The sequence below is a fragment of the Anas acuta genome, chromosome Z (genome assembly GCF_963932015.1).
Source record: "Anas acuta chromosome Z, bAnaAcu1.1, whole genome shotgun sequence".
Lineage (NCBI taxonomy): Eukaryota > Metazoa > Chordata > Aves > Anseriformes > Anatidae > Anas > Anas acuta.
Window position 1 is genome coordinate 6,558,557 of NC_089017.1, and position 23,443 is coordinate 6,581,999.

At 41.8% G+C, this 23,443-nt stretch overlaps 1 protein-coding gene and 1 long non-coding RNA gene across 2 annotated transcripts in view; both read right to left on the reverse strand.

The window, feature by feature from the left end:
- Positions 1-14,179, reverse strand: part of GOLPH3 (golgi phosphoprotein 3) — a 33,466-nt gene extending 19,287 nt beyond the window's left edge. The window contains exon 1 of the mRNA XM_068666396.1: positions 13,592-14,179. Coding sequence (XP_068522497.1) covers positions 13,592-13,807 — 216 coding nt within the window. The 5' untranslated portion in view covers positions 13,808-14,179. The remainder of the gene's footprint in view (positions 1-13,591) is intronic.
- Positions 1,453-13,532, reverse strand: LOC137847832 (uncharacterized). The gene is made up of 2 exons (XR_011091092.1): positions 9,744-13,532; positions 1,453-9,078 (listed from the first exon to the last, which is right to left on the reverse strand). It is a non-coding gene; the product is annotated as an uncharacterized lncRNA (long non-coding RNA).
- Positions 14,180-23,443: the final 9,264 nt, after the last annotated feature.

Sequence of the window (23,443 nt, forward strand, 5' to 3'; positions counted from 1 at the left end):
TTTAAATCTGACAGGACAGCAATAGCATCCCTTTCTGATTCTCTGAAGCAACAGCAAGTACCTTCAGAGGTGTCTGCTAGCCTATTATTAGCTAGCACAAAGCACAGACAGAACATAATAATCCAAAATCATCATCTGTCACCCATACGAAACCTACTGCAAAAGGCAGGCAGAGACAATTCCTCTTGAAACATGGGCTGTTGCAAGTCGTATTTCATAATGGACTTGATCACAATTGCGACGCAACTCTTGCTTTTTTCAGTCAAGGAGTTCCTGTCTGAAGTAATAATTTTGGGACCTACAGGAAGAGCTGGAGAGGACAGGGGGTAAAGAAGTAACACCAGATGCTGTCCACGTGCACTGCAACAGGTTATAAGGAATTTTTTCTGCCATGGTTTTCATGTCAGGGATGCCTGTTTCCCTCCCCTTGCATCCTCTGGCTGATATATCTGATATACACGTATATAAATTGTAAAGTGGCTTGCAACAGATTATCCGCTGCACAGCTATGATTGCTGACTCCAAACACTTTTTTTTAAGTATTGTAATTTTAACAAAGACTACCAGCAGACTGGGGAGCATGGGGCTATCATAACCCCCACAAAGAGGAGAACCATCTTAACATACTGCTCCCTGTATATAGTCTCTGAGATTATTAGTATCTTGAACTTTTGAAAGCAGCTGGAAGCACCTCAAGAGCATCAACATCTCCTTAAAACTGTTCTCAAATCCAAACAGGTGAAATACGAAATACAAGCAAGTATGTATACATAAACCAGGTGCTTACATTATTCTTTATTACAAATTATGCTTTGACATAAAAGTTCACTCCTTCACGTTGACTCAGAAGGTTCATTTTATGAATTCCAAGCATACCTGTTATCAAGATTCTTCTTCAAGACACACACTACATCTTCTTGGATATTAAGGTCAAGTCATACAACTAAATGGAGATCCCAGGAGACGGGCAGGAGAGGATAAACAACAGTAAGTGACCCTCAAATCCAGGCAATTCTTTATACAATTCTGTTGTTCCTATCCTTTTAGCTGAAAGTAAAATCACTGATTAAAAAGAAAACACTTTGCCTGGTATTGTTACAAGTAAGTAAATCTATTATTTGAGATAATGCAACTTTAAGCAAAAATCTCATGCAGATCAAAGCCAAAAACTGAGTTAGTGTCGAACGCTTACAGAGTCTTTAGATAAGAAATCCCCTTGGAAGCTGGTGTTTTATTCAGAAACACCATCATTCGACAAAGAAGAACAAATACAACTTCTGAGTGGAAATCAGCAAGATTGATGCAATGTATGCCTAATTTAACATTGAGCATATTTATAAAGTATTTGTCCAACAATCTGGTACCTGATTTTTTCAGTTAATTCTAAAAACTTCAACGATATCATTTTTTCAGAGCAGGAAATTCTTATATTAGAATAACAAACACTTTAAAAAAATAATTTAAGTTTATTTTTTCAGGATATCATTGCAAGAAGCTTCTGAACATAAAAACAAGTAAACGGGATTTGTAAAAATGAAAACAAAACACGCACAAAAAACATAATTTTTTCCAAGTTCTCAGTTACACGTAGGAAAAGCTTGTCACTACTTGGACAAATAGCTGTGTATTCATTCTTATCATTTGAATCCCTCAGATCAACATTTCTCAAACTGTGGTCTATATAACATGGCTGGGTGGCACAACTTCAGATAACACGCACTGCCACGTCAGTAGGAATGGTTGGCAATCACACATCTCATTACAGAAACACCAGAAAAGCATGTAAAGAAGTTACTACAGTTGTTAAACTTTCAAAGCACTGCAAAAAAAAAAAAAAAAGCTACTTATTTCTCCGATCTGCACAAATACTTAATTTGATGTAATACTGGTTGACATACTGGATAATACATGGTGCCTTTCAAATTTAATTACTGTGTTAAACTATAAATTTATCTAATCTGCTAATTACATTTAAATATTTTATCAAGTATTTCAAATACCTCTTCTGTATGTTTCCTATAGGCCACTAAAATAATTTAATTCTTGGCAACCGGGAAAACTGGAAATTTAGTTTTATCAGATGGGAAACAGATGATGCATACAGAATTTTGCTCTGCAAAAATCTGGTAAGCTTCAAACCGCTGATGGCTCACTGTGTACACACAAGACATAACAGGAATATAATGGGCAATTCTGCACTAGTTCTGCTCAACTCCTCTTTGCAGCCAGCCAACATCTGTTTCTACTCTACTAAGTCTTTATGCGGACTTCTACACGCTCTTAGCCAGCTATTCAAGTAACCTGTGAACATACAAAGGACCTTAAACTCCAGGGAGAACCAATCAGAACTTCCTTCATCAGCATAAACATTTTCACAATGAGCTGGGAGGAAATGCAAACAATAGAAAACAATGATGGAAGAAGAGAAAAGGAAAAGCTTCATCGCAACATTAGTTGAAGACAGGCCGGCATGTCTAAAATTGTTTGAACCATAAAGGTAATGTTAGGCTGATCTCACCACAGGTATTTTTTTATTATACACATTAATCCATTTTCACCCTCAAAGGATAAAAAGATATGTTGTTTTTTTTTTTATTCCCACTGCAGGTTACTGCAATTTAATCTACCTGAAACTGGGATTAACCACAGCACAGAAGCTCCAGCTAACAGTGAAAAGAAAAGCAGACGTTTGTTTTACTTTTATTTATTTTATTATTATCTGCATGTGGTTTAATGACTTAGGCATTCTCTGTTACTTTCTAATACACATTCAGAGCTCCTGTATTAATCTCTAAATCTACCAGCTATAGATTTTTTACCTCTAAGAAAATCTGATACTCCATGACACTATAGTAGCGCACAATGCCAGATGCATTAAAACACAAAACCAAATTGAGTTTCCGTGGCAGAATTCTCTAACAAGTCCTAAATCGATTTCCTTTGGCAAGGAACTGTGTGGTCTTACCCCAACCTATTCATGCTTGTCTAAATAGATAATGTTCAGGGTTAGGGTCTTGCTTAAGGAGCTCTTCAGCAATAGCATGCCTTGTCTCTTCTCATTGTTTATCAATCCATTCCCTCCTAAAAGACAAGAGGGTAACAGAAGACTGCTCGGGAATGTAAGAAAACAGTTAGATGAGAACATGCTCGAAGTTTGTGTTAGAATCTAAACATAAGAAAAAGCTTTCTGGAAATGCAAATTTTTTCTGGGGGGTTTTGAAAGCAAAAAGCTTCAGTAAAGTTTGTTATCATCATCTAGAAAATCATAAAAAGACCAAACTTCCTTTTTTTTTTTTCTTTAAACAGAATTGTTCTCACACCTACTGTTGGCCAGACTGCAATTTTAACTGTTCCTATGGACCAGCTTCTTTGGTGAAAGAAACAAGATAGATCTTCACCTGACAGAAACGTATTCAGAGAGGGCTGCTCTGTATATATTGCATGGCTTGTAACCAAAACTGGAATTACCATTTCTCAGGTAGCCCTTAAATGGGTACATAGAGATGTCAGTTTCAGCAAAAGAAGCAGTTCTGTCTATCTACGTAATTGGAAAAAAACATATCAATGTTCTTCTGAAAACAAAACAATGTGAAAGAGACATTCATCACTCTTACCAGTCATCCTTCAAATATAGTAATACACAGTAAGCAGTACATACAAACATGTAGATAAAAACATGTCCAGAATTTGTGAATATTCAAAATATTCAAGAAATACACATCTCTAAAGGAACATTGTAAATTTTCTCACATATCATAGGAAAAATAGTCTAACATTAAGTCTGCGCTTTTTGCGATTAAAATACACAGGATTCCTCCTCGTTCTCTGCAAACCAGACTAAGATTCTATGCCAACCTATACCTTGCTAGCTCTTCACTGAATATCTTATCTTTCAAGCAAGTCATCACCTTCTCAGCCAAGGTGGTTGCAGGAACATCTAATGATGCACTTTGACCTACAGAACCTTTAAAAATTAATCTCTGGTTTAAGAAGGAAAAGCAAGGCTGAGTGCAGAGTGCTTTTTATTGAAATACCACAACCTGAAGATTTTATTTCAGACTGCTGTCCCTATTTTTCAACTTCTGATGCAATTTACATCATTAGCCATTTTACTGGAACATAAATTGCAGTCTAGTTATAAACAGAAGGTAAGCTAGCGAGCAAAGGCTCTGAAGTGTTCTGACAGCCAAACACTAGAAATACTTTTGGAAAGCAAGCATGCATATTCAAAAATCCAATACTGTTGACAAGGAACTTGTCAGGTATTTGATCAGCCTGACACTGTGTTTAAGAATAAATAACAAACAGCAACTGCTGTCGACTACCGAAAACACTAAAGCCAAATGCTACCGCAGAGCTTTTTAAGCGTGTACACAGACATCTCTTCACTAAAAGGGAGACAAAAAAAAAATGCAACTTTGCTGAAGAGGAGGCAATGCACCCACGCACAACTTGGAACTCCGATTGTTCCTTTAGGAATTAAAAGAAACTTAAATCCTCGCATCCTAACTTTCAGCACAATTAGTGTATACACATGGAGAGAATTACTTCAAAGCCACCCCCTTCCATCAGGGTCCAACCTATATTCTCCATACTTCATGTAAAATAAAGTCGCAGTTTATTTGATAGCCTGCCAATTATTTCCTACAATACCAGCTATTGTCACTGAGCATAAAATCTGGCATGCATTTGAAAGAAGTGTTTATTTAGAACTGGAGCTCAGATCCTCCACATCACATACTTCACTCTAAAGAAGTCTTCAAACAGCAGTAAGCAAACATGGCAGGAAAAGAAGAGCTCACATCCTGCCCAGATACAAGTATAACAAGCAGGAGCTTACAACATGCAACTTGCACACGTTCAGTGCTTCCCTGCGGCTGGCCCTGGCTGGCAGCTGAGCCCCACACAATTGCCCCCTCTCTTTCCCCTATCAGCAGGATTAGGAAGGGCAAAAGTAAAACCAAACAAAACACTTGTGTGAGAGATAAAAGCTGTTTAATAAACAAAGGAAACGAAGAACAAAGGAAGAAAATAAAAAAAGTGATGCAAAAGCCATGGCTCACCACCTCCTACAGGTAAGACTGATGTCCATCCAACCTCCAAGCAATGATTACATACAAAAAAAAAAAAAAACTTTTTCTGCTGATCACAATGCCATATGGTATGGAATATCCCTGTGTTCACCAGGGGTCAGCTGTCCTGGCTGTGTCCCCTCCACGCTTCTGGCACAGGCCCAGCCTCATCACTGTGGGGAGCAAAGGGGCAAACAGGTAAAGCCTTGATGCTGAGCCCAAACTGTTCAGCAACAGCTCAGACACAGGTGAATTATCACCACTGTTTTGGTCACAAATCAAAAGTAGAGTACTGAACTGGCTGCTACAAGGAAAATTAACTCCAACCCAGCCAGACTCGGTAGCCTTCTATAAAATACTGTAAGAGCAAATCTGCTAAGTCCTTCTAAGGCAATGAAGGTAGCACTAGCACAAGCAAAGTAAAAGGAGAAGGTTTAACTGACTTTGACCAACTATCACAGAACAGTTTAGGTTGGAAGGGACCTTAAAGATTATACAACTCCTACCCCTGCCATAGGCAGGGACACCTCCCACCAGCCCAGGCTGCCCCAGCCCCATGCAGCCTGGCCTTGAGCACTGCCAGGGATGGGGCAGCCACAGCTCCTCTGGGCAGCCTGGGCCAGGGCCTCACCACCCTCTTCCTTATGTCTAATGTAAAATCACCATATTTTAGTTTAAAGACATCCCCCCTTGTCCTATCACTCCAGTCCTGACAGAGTCCCTCCCCAGCTGTCCTGTAGCCCCCTTTAGGCACCGGCAGGCTGCTGTAAGGTCTCCCCGGAGCCTTCTCTTCTCTGGGCTGAACACCCCAGCTCCCTCAGCCTGTTCCCACAGCAGAGCTGCCCCAGCCCTCTGAGCATCCTCGTGGCCTCCTCTGGGCTCACTTCAACAGCTCCGTGTCCTTCTTGTAGTGAGGTGCCCAAACCTGAACACAGTACTCAAGGTGTGGCCTCACCAGAGCTGAGTACAGGGGGACCATCACCTCCCTGGTCCTGTTGGCCACACTACTCCTTATACAAGCCAGGATGCTGTTGGCCTTCTTGGCCACCTGAGCACACTGCTGGCTCATATTCAGCTGGCAAATGACCAATATCCCCAGGTCCTTTACACCAGGCAGTTTTCCAGCCACTCTTCCCCCAGCCCATAGCACTGCATGGGGTTGTACTCCCCCAGGTGCAGGACCTGGCACTGAGCCTTGTAGAACCTCATACAGCTGGCCTCAGCCCACGGGCCCAGCCCACCCAGATCCCCCTGCAGAGTCCTCCTGCCCTCCAGCAGATCAACACTCCTGCCCAGCCTGGTGTCATCTGCAAACTTACTGAGGGTGCACTTGATCTCCTTGTCCAGATCATTGATGAAGATATTGAAGAGACCTGGCCCAATTGTCTATTGACTAGGCAATATAACAACTAAAATGCCCTTCTCTGGGTTTAGAAATATACTGTATCTGTCTCCAAATACAACAGCTATTCTTTAAAAAATAATAATAATAAAAATAAAAATAAAAATAAACCTTTTCCACCCTACAGTTAACACAACTTAAAACTCTTAAGTAAAGCAGGGGGCTATTTCAAACTGGGGAGCAGTGCAGTATTTCATTTTGATGGATCTGCATCACTCTTCATTTATCAGTCATCAATGAGAATGTACATCCAGAGTAATGTTTTCGGTGTCCAAAAAAAGCGTACATAACCAATAGGGGTTCCTCTCTTTTGTATGAACTCCCAGTTTCCTTTCAGCTTGTCCTTTCCAGAACCGCTCTTTGTTTCACTTGCCCAGGTGCAAAAAATTTGCAAGAACCAGACCATCTCACAACAGTGCCACATCACAAATTTTCACTGTGAGATAAGAAATAACACTCAATGCACTGTTCTTGCATTAAAAGGAACACGTTATTCCATTTAGCACTTAAGATGTACCCACCAGCAAACTGAAAGCCCCACACACAGTCTGCAGATGCTGCTAAAGCAGAAGGCACATTTGAATATCCTGCATGGGCAAAGCAGTTGTAATTAGCATTTAAGAGACCAGCACAGATTTAACATCTACAGGGCATTTACCTCAACCTGACCAATGAATGTAATACCTGCCTTCTCCACTACGCAGAACGTGTGCTGGAACTTAATATGAAAGGAATGCTCCACTCGTGGAACAGGCTGACAGACATGGAAGTGCCAGTGTAAAGTCAGGCATCTTCAAAAGTGAGAACTGTTAGTGCCATGTCCTGTGAAATAATCATTTTCTGGACAGAAAACCCATGGTACAATGTCTGAGTACACACTCTGTGTACCTAAGACAGCTAGCCTGTCAATTAAGGACTATATCGAACCACACAGTGCTATCCAGTAAGACCATAAAGGGAGATGATGTGAAAGTATATAGCAATCAGCAGCTTACGTGTACTTAAAAGAAATTTAGCAACAGAAAGATATGCAAAGAAGGACAGTAGCCTGATTTCCTATTGTGAGAAATAAATCATACAACATCCACAAAGAGCAAAGGACCTGCAAATGTTCATTGCATTTCTAATAAAAAAGACCTAGCTCACAAGGCATACTATTCATTTTTAAAGCTCCACCACAAACAACAACAACAAAAAAAGGCTGAAATACAGTAATTTAGTTTAGGACATGGAGTTGGTGCACATAGCTTACTTATGCGTAATATGGGTTAATCATAATACCACATATCTATGTGTTCCTACTCGTCCAGGCTGATATACAGTGCAATTCAGAGGAGGAGAACAGCTGTATATTATTTTATTTGCAATTTTACTGCAGAAAGATTTCAGAAATCATGTATTATGAGTATTTCTTTCTGAAAGGAAACAAAAATTACTGAAATTTACATTTTACAAGCAGGTTAGCTGTGAAAAACAGTCAGCAGTGGCACATAGTAGGCTGACTACAACTTTTTTTCCTTTCTTTACCAAAAGTTCAGACGAGACAGCCTGAGAATGTTGTCTATGCAGAGGAAACTGACAAACACCACTACTGGAGATGATTTTCCTCTCTTCACAAACACAAGTGCAGCAGTCATTTGCTCTGTGTAGAACAGTCATTCTTAATTATTCTTACTGTCTGCAACACTTTGGCTGGTCACTTTAGCCTTGCAAAGGCAGCCCACTGCATGTAGCTTTCTAAGTGCAGCAGTGCCTGAACTACTTTAGCATGAAAAACCAGCTGAATACCACTTTTTCTTTAATGGAAAACGTTAATTTTTCAGTTCTGTGATTAACCAGCCATGCTTTCTCAGGTATACTTCATACAAAATTTACAAAAAAATAGCTTGCTATAGGAGACGAAGAAGAGTTACAGCCTTGCTTTTTAAGAGCACTTAAAAATCAGAAGTGTCACTAGATAGGCGCTGACTAATTTTTGCCTGGTCTTCTTACAGCTTTATATTAAAGAAGGAGCTAACACTACACTTAAAGATATTTGTGAATAAGTCACATAGACTACAAATTAGCCATGCTAGAAGAGCAGGGATAACCAAGCTGGCTGCATGAAATAAACTGAAAAGTAAACTCCATTTTAATACATAAAGTCAACTTGTAACTATAATGCTGCTTCCAGATGAGCACGTCCTCCAAAGAGCCCCAAAGCAGCAAGATTTACTGAGAAGCCCAGTGAAGAGGCACTTCACTGCATCTTGTAGTGCTCAGAATTTGGGCACTCCTCCTCCCGTGCCTCATCTCTTCTGATGGCCTGCTATTTATGTATGGTCATGAAAACAAAAAAGACCAGAGAGGTAGGCAATTACGAAAAAGAATTTTTCATAACAGACATTACACACTTTGTTATTATTAGGCCTTGAACATTTGAGAAAAAGGACGTCTTTGTCAAGGTTTCAACATTCATACATCATTCTTCAACCGTGATGTGAATTCCCGACAGACGCCTCCTCATGTTTCACTCATTCGTCCCAGAATTTTTTCAGCAAAACCTGGGAGCTAGAGTTGATACTCTGGCTACTGCTGAAGCCTTTTGTTAAACAGGAAGAACAACTGAAAACAAACAAACAAAAACAAACAGAAAAAAATAGATAGCAACAAGGCTTTCCAAAACTTCATCATTTGTACACAGGAAAAAAAAAAAAATTACAACATTTCTGCATCAGGATAAGAATTCTTGAAGTCCAAATTTTAGATCATAGAAAATGCCACCCATATCTCAGATGTTTTTAAAATTATTCTCATTTTTAAATGAGTATCTTTACAATTAACACACAAATTTCAGTAAAAAAAAAAATCCAGCTGCTCAGATTTGTAGGAGAATTAAAGAATAAATTTCATTTTAGCACCGATCTGATCAACACAAAACACCACATTTGAAGTAAGCAAAACACCTCCCTAATAATTTGCTTCCTACAATGAAAACACGATCTAGAAACCTTCTCATGAACTATCTGGACAAAAAGCTATGCTGCATGACTACTGTAACACCAACTTTTCAGCAATACACGAACCAACATGAGTAGCACATATCCAAGAGAACTTCTGTACTGAACAAAGTGACTGAACATCACTTCACTCACGGTGTTTTGGCTTCACCAAAGAATAAATAAATCCAGAAATATTCACTGTTGCAGTAGTGCAGGACTATTATTTCAGCACACTGATGTGAGTTTTCTTTCAGCAAGTACGGAAATAGTTTAAGTATTTTTACTTACTGAGCACAATTATCTGATCTAGAGAAGTAGGTGCCATGTCTCTACAGCTAGATCAATTTGTTTCACTGTGGCACACTGTGTACAGGAGCAGCTGTGAGCGTTGCTGCATTTGAACAGATTCCCAACTCCTACTGAGAGAAAACTCCAAAAAGAAATATATATATATATGCACTCACACACAAATGAAATGGAGAGACGGTCACAGAGCGCTGCCACCTTTCAGCCTGTCAGTTTTCTATGGGAGAGTCACAAGATGTCCAGAAAAGCCATAAGGAACAAACTGGTCTGCACTCATCTCCGAGCTGTCATTTCCAAATAAGCTGACTGTCACTATTTATTACTCCATTCTTTTGGCAGCAGTGACCTCAGATGGTTCAGGAGTTCTACATAATAGCCTCCCTTTCACTGCAGCTTTAACCCACCCTACCACAAAACTATTTTTAACTTCATACAGTGAAGTATTTTATTTCAGTGAGTATTTTTTATTCCTATAGCAACAGGCTATGGCTCTGCTCTAAATGGATGGGCACAACTCCCATTCCCAGCCTTATCTCTGAAGGGATTCCAAGTATTTCCTTGGGGATGCTCCCTCCAGAACTGCAGTAATGCATCCTGTTCCAGTGTATTACCTGCTCCTCCAAGGACACCGCGTTTGTCACGTTATGCAGGCATTTCAGCATATACCCCTTGCAACCTATCCTAACTTTGGAATACAGAAATAGTTACATATACGAAGAAGGTACAAGCCAAGAGGAACCACTGGTGTGGGAAAAAAAAGAAAAAAAAGAAAAAAAAAGAGAGCAACCAGCCCTCCATAAATTACATTTTAATAAGATCAAACTTGGGGAAAAAAAAAAGGCAATACCCAGGAAGCATGAGTGAAGGCAGTTAATTGTGTGCAAGCATTAAAAATGGGCTGAGGCACGCTGTGTTTGTTTTAGGGCAGCTGGACATTCATATCACTCAACCAGTACTGCAGCGACAACCGGGCAACAACTCAAGACTTCTGCTATGGCTGTTAAAGGCCCTGCTCTGTTCTGAAAGCACGATTCACGTAAGGATCTAACGATCTCCTAGAAACATACAACTCATCTATCCACCACTGCCTGAATCTTCCTGTAATACTCTCCTAAGAGTAAAGGCTCTTCCACCTACATGTACAAATTATAAATGACATTGCCTTGCATGCAAGGCGTTTTGTACACAATTTATGTTGTATTATGCCACATTCACTGGTGTTTAATGTTAGAGAAAAAAAATTACCCCTCAAAACCTCAAAGCTAAGTTAACAATGCAGTTATTAGTGACTTTCCCAAGAGAGGAAATATTTTCAGAGAAATATGCTCTTACACACATTCAGCCTTGTGGCCAAATCATTATTTTATTCCAAAAAGGATAAAATAATTTAGTGTTCAGTTAAACAGGAATGATGTCAGCTTTAGATTTACTGGTTTTCAGATCACATCCTTGCTTTTGTCTTTCCCTTATACTTTGTGTAGTTTCACAATTATACTTCACAGAGCTTGTTTTACTTTTTTCTCTGTTTTCTTGTCATGGCAAAGGCTCACAGAAATGTCATTGGGAACCATTTCTATTAGAAGTAAAAACTGTATAAAAAGCACTCCCAGTTGCATAAACTTCTTTTGCTTACTTATGATTCAAAAATAGAGAAAAAAGTCATCCCTGAAAACAAACCTATAGTTTAAAATAAAAAAGACAAAGAGCTTATTATAAAAGAGAGGGACACAAGGGACAGAAAAGCAAAACAAACCCTGGTGATTCATGTCTAACAAACCTCAGAAACCGTATATGCTGTTTGTACACATAAGCCCCCTACTCTAGAGATGACATTACCATTCTTCTTGGCTGATGTTTCCACTGCAAAGTCTTAAGGGAGTCATGAATATCCACTTTAATCAGTGTAATGTCACTGTAATCAGTTCTTCTTTCCATACAAAGAAATAATACATTATCTGTAGCATGTGCCACTGCTGCTCTTCCTAAAGTCAGGTGATTTATAATTTTGATGTACACCGGTGCAAAGCTGGATTTTTTTTTTTAGGCCCAATGTTAATTACTAACTTTCATATACTAGGAACACTTACAGTGTATATTTGTAGGCAGACAGAACACTACCTAACTTGAAATCTTTACAACCCAGTACCCACAAATTCAGCAGATTTACCACAGATTCCTGAAAAAAAATGGGGTTGAAAGAAAAACCCAGTCTATCACCTCTTCCTCGTAGGCAATCCTGACAGAAACCTGTATCAGCATGCCTAATGCTTCCCTGTAACTATTCAGGTGAGTTGGAAGAGAAATGTGCATAGACACATCTTCAGAGTCAACAGGTGGAAGCACACATCATTGCGAATATCTACTGACTTTATTAGGGTGCCATGGCAAGCTCCATCTGAAAAAAAATGGGATTATAAGAATATGGCCTGAAGCACGCAGTCAGGGAGAAATAAGGCATGTTATTGTAGCAGGTATGTACACAGATACACCCCCCACACATTAGAAAACAAACATTAAGCATGAAAGCTACTCTTTAATCTGTCATCAAACAGCTAATCTATTTTAGATGCAGTGCACTGTCAAAGAGCATACAACTTATCAGCTTCCCCCCCCCATTACTCTGTGCTTGTGAACAGGCACGACTTCAAGATACTTCCACCCAAATCAATGAGCTGTCTTCATCAGTTTACTTAAAAATAAATAAATAAATAAATAAAAATAAAACAAGTCAATCTGTGAAATTCATAATGTAATTCAGATCTAAAATAAACTAATATTATGCTTCACCATACACCATATCAAACTGTTTCCCCTCATAGGGCTGACTTTCTGCAACGTGCATGTTTTTTATATTGATTATCCCTTCCAAAAGATCATCAATATAAAACTGACCACCATGCCAGTAGAAATATACCTTCTGTTATTCACAGCACGATGTCAAACAATTAATCTATAAATTCAGCAAGAACACAGAATTTTACAGTTATGCTGTTTCCTCATTTTGACCCACTTACGGTTCAAGACCCATTTTTATCACACGTTATCTCCTTGAATTCTAAGGCGTTTTTCACGTGCCTTAGTCTGAAAAGTCTTTTTAGAAAGGGCTGCTGCACATCCTGAAGAAAGTATAGTATAGCTGTGTCTGACACAGGGTGGACAAGTCTCCCAGGTAAGACCCACAGGTAAATTGGAAAAGTATAAACATCACAGGTCTACCCAGGCCTCCAAGACGAGCACTTGTGCTGTCCAGAGGCCTTGGCCTTCACCTCCAGGTACCCATCCCCCAAACTCTCCCTTGAGCCTCCTCTGAGATGCTACAAACTTAAAAACTCTCCTGCCAGGCCCACATCCAAAGTGGGTCCCAACTCTCCCCACCTCCTCCGAACCCCTCGGCATGGAACAGCACACAGATCCTCCAGCACCATCACAATCACACAATGGTTTGGGTTGGAAGGGACCTCAAAGATCACCTCATTCCAGCCCCCCGCCGTGGGCAGGGATGCCACCCACCAGACCAGGTTGCCCAGCGCCCCGTCCAGCCTGGCCTCGAGCATTGACAGGGATGGGGCACCCACAGCTTGCCTGGGCAGCCTGCGCCAGCACCTTCACACCTGAGAGTGAAGAATTTCCTCCTGACCTCTACCCTAAACCTCTCCTCGTTTTACTTTACAACCATTCCCTCGTCCTGATCGCCCACCAGCCGCTCTCCATCTGCCTCACAACCCCCCTCCAACTACCAAAAAGCCGCAGCGGGGTCCCCCCGGGAGCCTCTCCTCCTTCACATCCCCAAACCCCAAAAACCCCAAAAACCCACCCTACACCCCCCGCACCTCGCGGTCCTTGAGGCCGAGGAGCAGCACCTCCTCCATCAGGGTGAGCCGCGTCTCCTTGGAATCGCCCTTCTCGTCGTCCCCCGGCTCGTCCCGCCGCCCTTCGTCCTCGGGGCCGCCGCCGGCCCCCCGCTCCTTGTCGGCGGCCGCGGCGCTGCGGGAAGCCTCGGTGCGGCGCTGCACCAGGCCGGAGCTGCGCTGGGTGAGGGAAGTCATGGCCGGAGGCGGCGGGGAGAAGGAGGACGAGGGGTGGAGGGGAGGCTCGGCGACCGCTGGGGAGGGAGAGGAGGAGGAGGAAGAAGAGGAGGAGGAGGAGGAGGAGGAGGAAGGCGAAGGAGCCGCTCCCGCCTCGGCCCTACCCGCACCGCGGCTGCGGCCGGCCGGGCGGGCTCATGGGGAGCGGGGCTCGGCCGAGGCGGGGGGAGAACGAGGGGGAGGCGGCGGCGGGGGCCGGGACCGGGACCGGGGCCGGGGCCGGGGTCCCCCCCTGCGGCGGCCGAGCTGGCGGAGGCGGCTCCTGGCGCAATATGGCGGCGCGGGCTGATGTCAGCGGAGGATGTGGCAGCGGCGGCCGGGGGGGAGGCACCGGAAAGGGCCGCGGGCGGCGGCGGTGGCGGCGGCGGGGATGGCGGCGGAGCCAGCGCTGTCCCCGCCTCCCGCGCGGCTCCGCTCCGCCCTGAGGGGAGGATGAGGGGTGTGGGGGGGGGGTTAACGGTGAGCTGAGGGGCGGAGAGGGAGGGAGGCGGACGCGGAGCCCACGGGGGTGTCCCCTCAGGAGCCGTGGGTCTCCAGGCAAAGGGGCAGTGTCCTGCTGACCGCCCTGGCTCGGCTTTGTGTCGGTTTCAGCCGCCCGGTTGCTGCCACAGCCCTCTGGATGTGTGTGTGTGGTATATAAACGTTATGTATAAACACAGCGACCGAGCTCAAGCTGTATTTTGATCGTAGCCGCCTGAACAAACGCAATCCTTTGTCCCCAAGGCACCTTCGATCCCTCCCGTGTGCCTGCCCAACACCTCGCCACCAGCAGTGCCACTGCTCCGGCCACAAACAGAGGCAACGCAACTTCTCTTCCCACGCACTTCTCTCCTTTTTACCCAATTCAAGCACTGAGGTGGTGTGTTGCACCAAAACTTCAAACTATCAAAGCCAAATCCCACATGTATTCGTTCCAAGACAACGCGTTTTGTTGCGGAATAAAGCCGCCTTTGACGCAAGGACGGCCTGCACTCCAGGGGTAGGATAGACTCCAAGTCGCTTTGTAAATGACTTTATGCTCCATCATTTCCCAAACACACTGATTTTAATATCATCTGCCAGCATTACTTAGTGATCATTCAGTATCACTTCTTCAAGGTCATCGATAAAACAGAACAGCAGAGGAACAAAACTGGTCACTGGAGGACCTTGTAGACCCTGACACACTGAATCACTGACACGTGTTTGCTAATCATTCCTCTTACATATTTTGAGGCCCACCAATTATACACAGTCTAGTTTTTTTTTTTTTTTTATATGTGTGTTTGTGTGTCTCTGTGTGGTTTTTGTTTGTTTGTTTTTAATTAAGATGTTTGCTGTACCAAGTCAGATGGCAACAGAAGCTTAAGGGGATAACATCATCATTGTTTTTATCAAATAAGCATTTGCCTGAAGAAGAGATACTACAACAGCATTACAAGACCTGCTTTGTGGAAATGTCTTTTCCGAGTAGTAATTAGAATCAAATATTTATTAATTTAGTCCTATATAAGCCACTCTGATATCTTGTTGAGGATTATGATCAAGATGACAGGCATGTAATTAACTTGGCTCATCCCTTGTACCTTCTGAATTAGCTTTCTTCCAGTTCTTTGGAACTCCCAAGATTTATTGAAAAGAAATCAAAAAGAAGTTCCAAAAGGATCTTCTAAAAACCTGTATGCAACTTACCCTGGCTTACTGATTACAAATTACGTAGTTCTAAGAAAAATTCAAACAACAGAAGTACACTGTTAATGGAAAGCATTTCATCATTATATTATATGATAAAACATTCATATTTCCCCAGAATGCAAAGGTTTAACATTTTTTAAAAAGAGTTGTTGCTAAAAATTCATGCATTTCCCTCTAGCAATTTCATTGTTACATTCTCCTTGCACCTGTATTAATTTCTCAGTTTCTTTCTGCTGGCAAAAAATTCTCTTCATCACATTTTTTTTTCTTTAATTAACAAAGCAGTATTATCCTCTCATTTCTTATCAATACATTGCACTGTTTGGGCTGTTAAAATTGTTTTCATTTCCTACTACAGCATTTTAACTGTGTTCATTTTTTGCCCTGATTACATTTTAAGAGTTAACTGGTAGAGTGTTCATTGGCAGTTCCTAGTTATCAATGTGGTTTTTTGGTTTGGGTCCTTTTCTAGAGAGCCCCATTATTTTCAGTTTTCTGAAAATTGCTTTTTAAAAGCAGTAGCCAACTATTCTGTTGATTTGCCTGCTTTTCTGTTTTGTGTTACAAAAGTGATCAAGTAGGATCACTTACAAGTTAATAATAATTTAATATTTTGTTGACTGACTTCATGTTAGGATGGGGTGTACTTTGAAATTCCATACGTTATTTGATAGAGTCACCTTTCTGATTTACACACTCAGATGTTTGCATGAATTTAATGGTGTCATTTCTGATTCCTTATAATTTATCATTGAACTCAACTAATGAACTCAGAGTCAATCAAATTAAGAGTGCCTATCATTGAATTTTGAGATGATTACTTTTTTTTTTCTTTTTTTTTTTTTTTTAACACCAGTGCAACACTGATAGACAAAACCAAAACTTGAATGAAAAGGATATCAAAGGAGGCATTTCAGCATCAGATTTCAGTGGTGTTTATCCTTTGTACACTACCAAGAGCTGTTGTTTCAGAAGGGGGACCACACAGCTTGTAGGATCCTCACCTAGGAGGTCCTAATGTGCCATATCACAACCTCCTTCTCATCTGCATTTATTTTACAGTACCAGAGTATATTTTAAATATATTTCTGAGTCATATGTGGCTTTATCAGGAGTTCAGAAGGCTGTAACCCCCAGCCCTGTGCTTGGCAGTGGCTGCTGCAATGTATGCTTCCTGTCATTGTGTTGTCACTGGGCATGTCACTCCCCCTGCCCCAACTCCAGTGTCCCCCAACCTGAGAGATGAGGGGCTAGATCTGTGACATGTTCTGTTAAGAACCAATAATGCAAAAGCAGGGGCTGTAGTCCATTAAATAGTTTTTGTTTGTCTTAGAGTAATTTGACCTTGTAACGCATCCCTGTTTATTCTTATGCCAGTATCTGGCAGAATTTCTATTAACAGTTGCCGATGAGTCTAAATTATCTGTACTAGAACTTCAAAAGTACCTGGGTTTTTTGAACTGCTGCCAGCCCCCTGGGAAGGAGAAATGAAAGGGAAAATAGCAAAGGCATGAATCTTAGTCTCTTGTTTTGTTTTGTGCTGGTTGCAGTTCCCATGATTTACTTCACAGTGGGAGCAGGGCTTACCTCTAATGTCAGCAGAAAAACTGATTAACAAACGGAATGCAAATGTCTTGGGATAGCAGGTAAAACAAAGAGTAATGTTGTTTAATAAGCAGGAGGTCACCTGCTATTCACTTTCAACAAATGCATTGTAGCTTGAACATCCCGAGCATGACATAGAGCTGGTTAAAACTAGAACAAGATACTGCTGGGCAGATTTTTCTCTTGAAGGACAATCAGCTTAATAGCATGTGCCGGTTCTGAGACTGATAGCAAGAGTACAGAAGTGGTTTTCTAGAAGGAACAGCAGCCAGCTGCCAGCTCTCCTACAGCTTCACCATCCAGTGGTTTTGCCAGTTGGGCTTGTTTACATTCCTATCTGTGTCTTCCATTCCCTTGCAGTGAAAGTTTGCCACTCCCAGCTATGCCACTGCAAACTGGTGTCAGGAGCAGCTGTTGGAAAATATAATATCAAAAACAAAACAAAACAAAACACATAATATTTACCCCATACCATTTCAGAAATCTATTGACAGGCAGCCTCGCAAATAGGCACCATATCATTGCTGAAGGAGCTCTTGTACACAATGTGGAAACCAGTAGACAGGAGGAAAGGGAGACAGGGATTTCTTAAGGCCAAACCATCCTTAAAACCATGCTGATTACAAGCATGCTGCTTAAGTGCTGCAGTAGACATTAATAATAAAAAACAATTTGAAGGAACAAAATATCTTCTGAGAATTGTTCCATCCACTGTTACCAGCTCCAAGAACAGGATTTTGACTTGTAGTAAGAATCAAAATGCTGAAAGATGCAGAGTGATGAGAGGGTTATTGAGCAAGAGAAGTGAGCAGACTAATGTACAATATTATAAGAGGGAAGAAACCAGAGTCGGTGGTCGACTGACCGTAAAAATCACATCTCGTATACAGTGGATGCATAATAGTCTCTATCCTTTCCGCTCTTTCAGTTTCAGCTGTACCTGTTTTACTCATATCGTGTTGTTTTGGTTACCCAATAAATTTTTCACTAGCCAGTGTAGACCAGCTGGCATTTTTTTTTTAGTTTTAGGAATAAACTTTACAAGACTAGCAGCACATTTTGCTAAGTTAAAAGCACCAACTGATACGTCTCTTTCTGTCCATACAACAAACCCACGCTTTAACAGCTGTTAGCACTCAATCATTAGACATAATTCAAATTATCAGTTCACAAGGTCGAAGTTCAGCAATGTATCTTTTCCAAGAAACCTCTTTTTAAGTCTCTACCTTGGCGTGATTTAAAGATGTTTTCTCAAAAATATGAAGAATTATTCCATATTTGACATAGAATGTATCGGTAAATGAAGAACTCGCAAATTACTTTCAGTGGCATAGTGCCAGATGTTAATACCTAGCTCATATAAAATCAGATTAGCCATTAAGTCAGTAAAAAGATTTCTTTTAACTTCACAGGGCTTTCAGTCAAAATTTTAGTACGGCTTTTATTTTTTTATATATACAAAATCAATAAACTGTTGTGATTTTGTTTTGTTTTGTTTTTGCAGACTGTGACAAAAATTTTAGGAAAAACAAAAACAAACATGGAAAGGTATTAGTCACATTTTCTCATTTCATAAAGCATTTTCTTCATTCCACGTATTTCCAGATCCTCTCATCTTCTGTGGAGTTCAGATGATTGCTAGTTCCTGTAATCATTGTATTTTAATAGCATCTTCTCCCTGTGTTTGAGTGGTGCTGTTCAGTAGCAAAAATCTGTACTTGTAATTTTAATATGGCAATTATAGTACCGAAATCATAAAGGCAAAAGTATCAGTTAAGGTTCTATTTCTAACAAAGATGTGCTTTCATTTCTACACATTGGTTCAATTCAACCAGCATCACTAGGAAAAATGTGCAGCTTTCTTACCATGTTCAATGAGTAAAGTCCCATGAAACAAACACAAAAACTGTCACTGGTATTTGGCAAAACTGAAAATGCTTAATGCAATCGATTTTATATAAACTCAGTTTTGAAAAAGCTTTATTTCACTTCCCATGTAACAAATGCTTTACTGTCTGTTCCTTTAAAAGTATATAAATACTCATCAACTCATTAAAAAAAAATACATAAAGCCAGATGGTGCAAAGGAAATGTTTCCAAGGAGTTGCAATTTACAAGATGAATAGTGATTAGAACAGTATTTTTTTTGTCTAATTAGAGGATACTCACATTCATGCAGAAGTGTGTATAGAACACATGCCCATGACTTTTGGTAGGTTTGCACCTTCTACTTATATCCAACGATTCATGCAAAGATAATCAAATAATGAGTGATAATTTTAGAACATAGTAAATGTTCTTTTTTTAAAAAAAATGTTCTTTTTTTTTTTTAAACAAACAAACAAAAAAAAAACATTGAAGGAGAAATATAATAATAATAATAATGATAATTTCCAGATCTAGTGGTCCTATCAACTCAGTGTGTGAGCAGGTGGGGAAGGGGAAATGGAAGAAAAAGAAATATTTGGTAGCAGCCATCTTGAAGCCTCTATAAAGTGAGGAGATAAAGCTGTATTTTCAAGAAACCTTCTTCCTGAGAACTCAGACAAGCACATTGCGGGGTCTGGTCTGTGCCTGGGCAAGGCTGCACGCCTGCCTTGCACTTACTCCTGAGGGCAGCCAGGCTGTGATCACAGTGAACACCAGAAGGTTTGGGAGTTTGGCCCAGATGATAATGCCTTCCATGATACCTTCTACTCAGGGAGCTCAAAGTCTGTGATAAGGATTCGTAGATTAAAAATGCCGACATCTCTGGGTTATGCTTCTCCCTGGCTCACCAAGTCAAAACGGCATGGCAGCACTTCTAATTAGCTAGGTTTATTTCACTTAAATTCTTCTTTGAAAACACAGAACAAAGTCTTGTGCTACTCAAGTGTTACATATAGAGCACTGTGTCTTACCATCTTGCTGTGGACTTTGCACTGCCATTGCCGTCACAACCTGTTAGAAACTAAATGTAGATTTGATTGTGACAGGACAAGAAACAAAATTCCAGTTGTCTGGAGGGGATGTACTTGATCTTCGTGGGGTGGAGGAGGCAAGAAGTGGGACTGCTCACTCAGCAGCAGAGCACCCTGCCAGGCACTGCTCTTTTTCTCCATTTTGACTGAATTTCAGGCACCTCCATAGACTGTGAAGGAGAAATCTTGAAAAAATTGTCCTGTGAACATTTCCCACAGGGATAAAACAAGCCAAACGTGGATTGATTTTCTTTGGGTGAACTCTGCACTGAACAATGTCTGTGCAACCATCTATCTTTAATATTGTAAAATAACATTATCACTAGATCATTTCTATGTGACGGCTTTTAAAAAGATTGCACCAGCTAACACTTTACTATCAACACAAACATTGATTCATACGTTTGATGATAAAGAACTGCTGTTCCAACAGAAAGCTCTTCATGGAAAGACACTTTTGAATGAAATCTACTCTGCAGACCATATTCTTAAAGTAATAATTTGAATCGGTGGGACAAATGCAACTCAGGATGTTACCTGCATAGTATAAATTGAAGAGTGTTGGAGCATGAAATACAACATAATCTCTGAGGCCACCTGGTTATTTAAAAGCATGTTACTGCCCCATTGAATAAGCACATTTCCATAAGTACTGATTGTGTTGTTAGGAGCTCATTAATGACTATAAATACGTACGAATTCCTGCTGTGTACTTGTGCAGCCCCATGCACAAGACAACCTGCACATGGCAAAGATGATGTACAATATCCAAACATGGGACACAAGGGTGTCTGATAACTGAGTATCTCCATTTATTTTTTTTTTTTAATATTAGTATTTGTAGCAATCGCTGTGGATTCAAACAGAGCAGAAACTTGACTACATAATCTGGAATGATCTCGCAAGTCATGGCAAAGCAGTAGTGTTACAATCAGCCTTGTACACTTAGGCTACTCATGTTCCTGCCTTTTAGTGGACCTTTTTCCCCTTTCAAAACTAGACTGAGGAAGAAGAGAGGGCATTTGGAGCTTCATTTTTGAAGCCAAACAGCTCTAAAAACGAACTGTATAGCTGGAAACATTAGACCAGAGTGATGATTCTTTTCTTTTCTTTTTTTTGTTTTTTTTAGGGATCTGGTCCAGTTTTGAGGGCATGCATGTCACCTAAGAGTAAAATCCTGTGCAAAACACTCTGCTTTCACTTCTTTATTGGATGCTTCCAATTGAGTTGAAATCAGTCCAGTGCAGGACAGTCTGGCTTGGGAATGCCGGATTTGAGGTAGTTCCACATCCAAAGGGAACCCCACAGGCAGGGATGGTGCACTTGAGAGTATGACTGGATGTGGGTGTGCTCTTAGGGGGTTTCTTCAGACAGGGTGGGGGGGATGTATTCAGCTATACGAAATTGCTGGCTTGCTGATGGCAAGATATGTAATGATAATAATGTTGATGGCATTGTTATTATCTTTTTCTAAAGGTACTTAGTGGTTGCAGAAGCTAGCTTTGTACAGGGTGAAAGAAGCTTTCCTTTCTTCTTAAGTCACAGAATCACAGAATCACAGAATTTCTAGGTTGAAAGAGACCTCAAGATCATCGAGTCCAACCTCTAACCTAACACTAACAGTCCCCACTAAACCATATCCCTAAGCTCTACATCTAAACGTCTTTTAAAGACTTCCAGGGATGGTGACTCCACCACCTCCCTGGGCAGCCTGTTCCAGTGTCTAACAACCCTTTCGGTAAAGAAGTTCTTCCTAACATCCAACCTAAAACTCCCCTGGCGCAACTTTAGCCCATTCCCCCTCGTCCTGTCACCAGGCACGTGGGAGAACAGGCCAACCCCCACCTCTCTACAGCCTCCTTTAAGGTATCTGTAAAGAGCAATAATGTTGCCCCTGAGCCTCCTCTTCTCCAGGCTGAACAAGCCCAGCTCCCTCAGCCGCTCCTCGTAGGACTTGTTCTCCAGGCCCCTCACCAGCTTCGTTGCCCTTCTTTGGACCCGCTCAAGCACCTCCATGTCCTTCTTTTAGCGAGGGGCCCAAAACTGAACACAGTACTTGAGGTACGGCCTCATCAGAGCCGAGTACAGGGGGACGATCACCTCCCTAGCCCTGCTGGTCACCTACTATTAGTCAAACCACAGCTTCAAGCATGACATTGATCCCTGTTGGCCGCAAACCTCAGGCTACTACAGCAATAGCAACACATTGCAAGTGGCCATCGGGCAGGTTTCCCTTGCTGAGGCAGTTGTAGGGCTGGCTACAGAACAAAACCTCCCAAAATATGACTCCCACAGCCACCAGAGGCAATCTGATGCTCATGGAGGTGATGGAAGCCAGGATTAGATCCTCAGGACTCCAACAACTTCCCCAAGGAGTAGAGAGAAAAAAGAAAGAGCATCAAAATTATTGCCACACACTCTTCAATGAAAGTTAGAAACAAAAATTCAGTGGAGAAACCCAGAGGGTGACTGGAAAAAGAAATACATCCAGCAGCATAAGGTGGTGATCCTGGCATGGTCCAAGATCCCCCAGATAAAACCAATGCATCTGCATGGGTGCAGCAGGGAATCACAGAATCATAGAATCGTTAAGGTTGGAAAAGGCCTTCAGGATCATCTGGGCCAACCATTCCCCTACCCCCAATGCCACCCACTAAACCATGCCCCTAAGCACCACGTCCAACCTTTTCTTGAACACCCCCAGGGACAGTGACTCCACCACCTCAACCCATCCCAGTACCTGACTGACCTTTCTGAGAAGAAATGTCTCCTCATTTCCAACCTGAACCTCCCCTGGTGCTACTCAAGGCCATTCCTTCGTGTCCAATCACCCCCAGATCCTTTTCCTCTGCACAGCTTTCCAGCCACCCCGCCCTAAGCCTATAACGCTGCATGGGGTAGTTGTGGCCAAAGGGCAGGACCGGGCACTTAGCCATGTTGAACTTTCTCCCACGGGCCTCTGCCCATCGATCCAACCTGTCCAGGGCCTTCCTACCCTGCAGCAGATCGACACTTCCCCTCAGCTTGGTGTCAGCTGCAAACTTACTGAGGGTGCACTCAATTCCCTCATCCAAGTCATCCGTAAATATATTAAAGAGGATGGGCCCCAACACTGACCCCTGGGGAAAACCACTGGTGACCAGGCTCCAGCTGGATTTCACTCCGTTCACCACCACTCTCTGGGCCTGGCCATCCAGGCAGTTCTTAACCCAGCGAAGAGTGTGCCTGTTCAAGCCATGGGCTGCCAGCTCCTCCAGGAGAATACTGGGGGACACTGTGTCAAAACCCTGTTGAAGTCTACGTAGACAACGTCAACAGCCTTTCCCTCATCCACCAGGCGGGTCACCCAAAGGTAGAA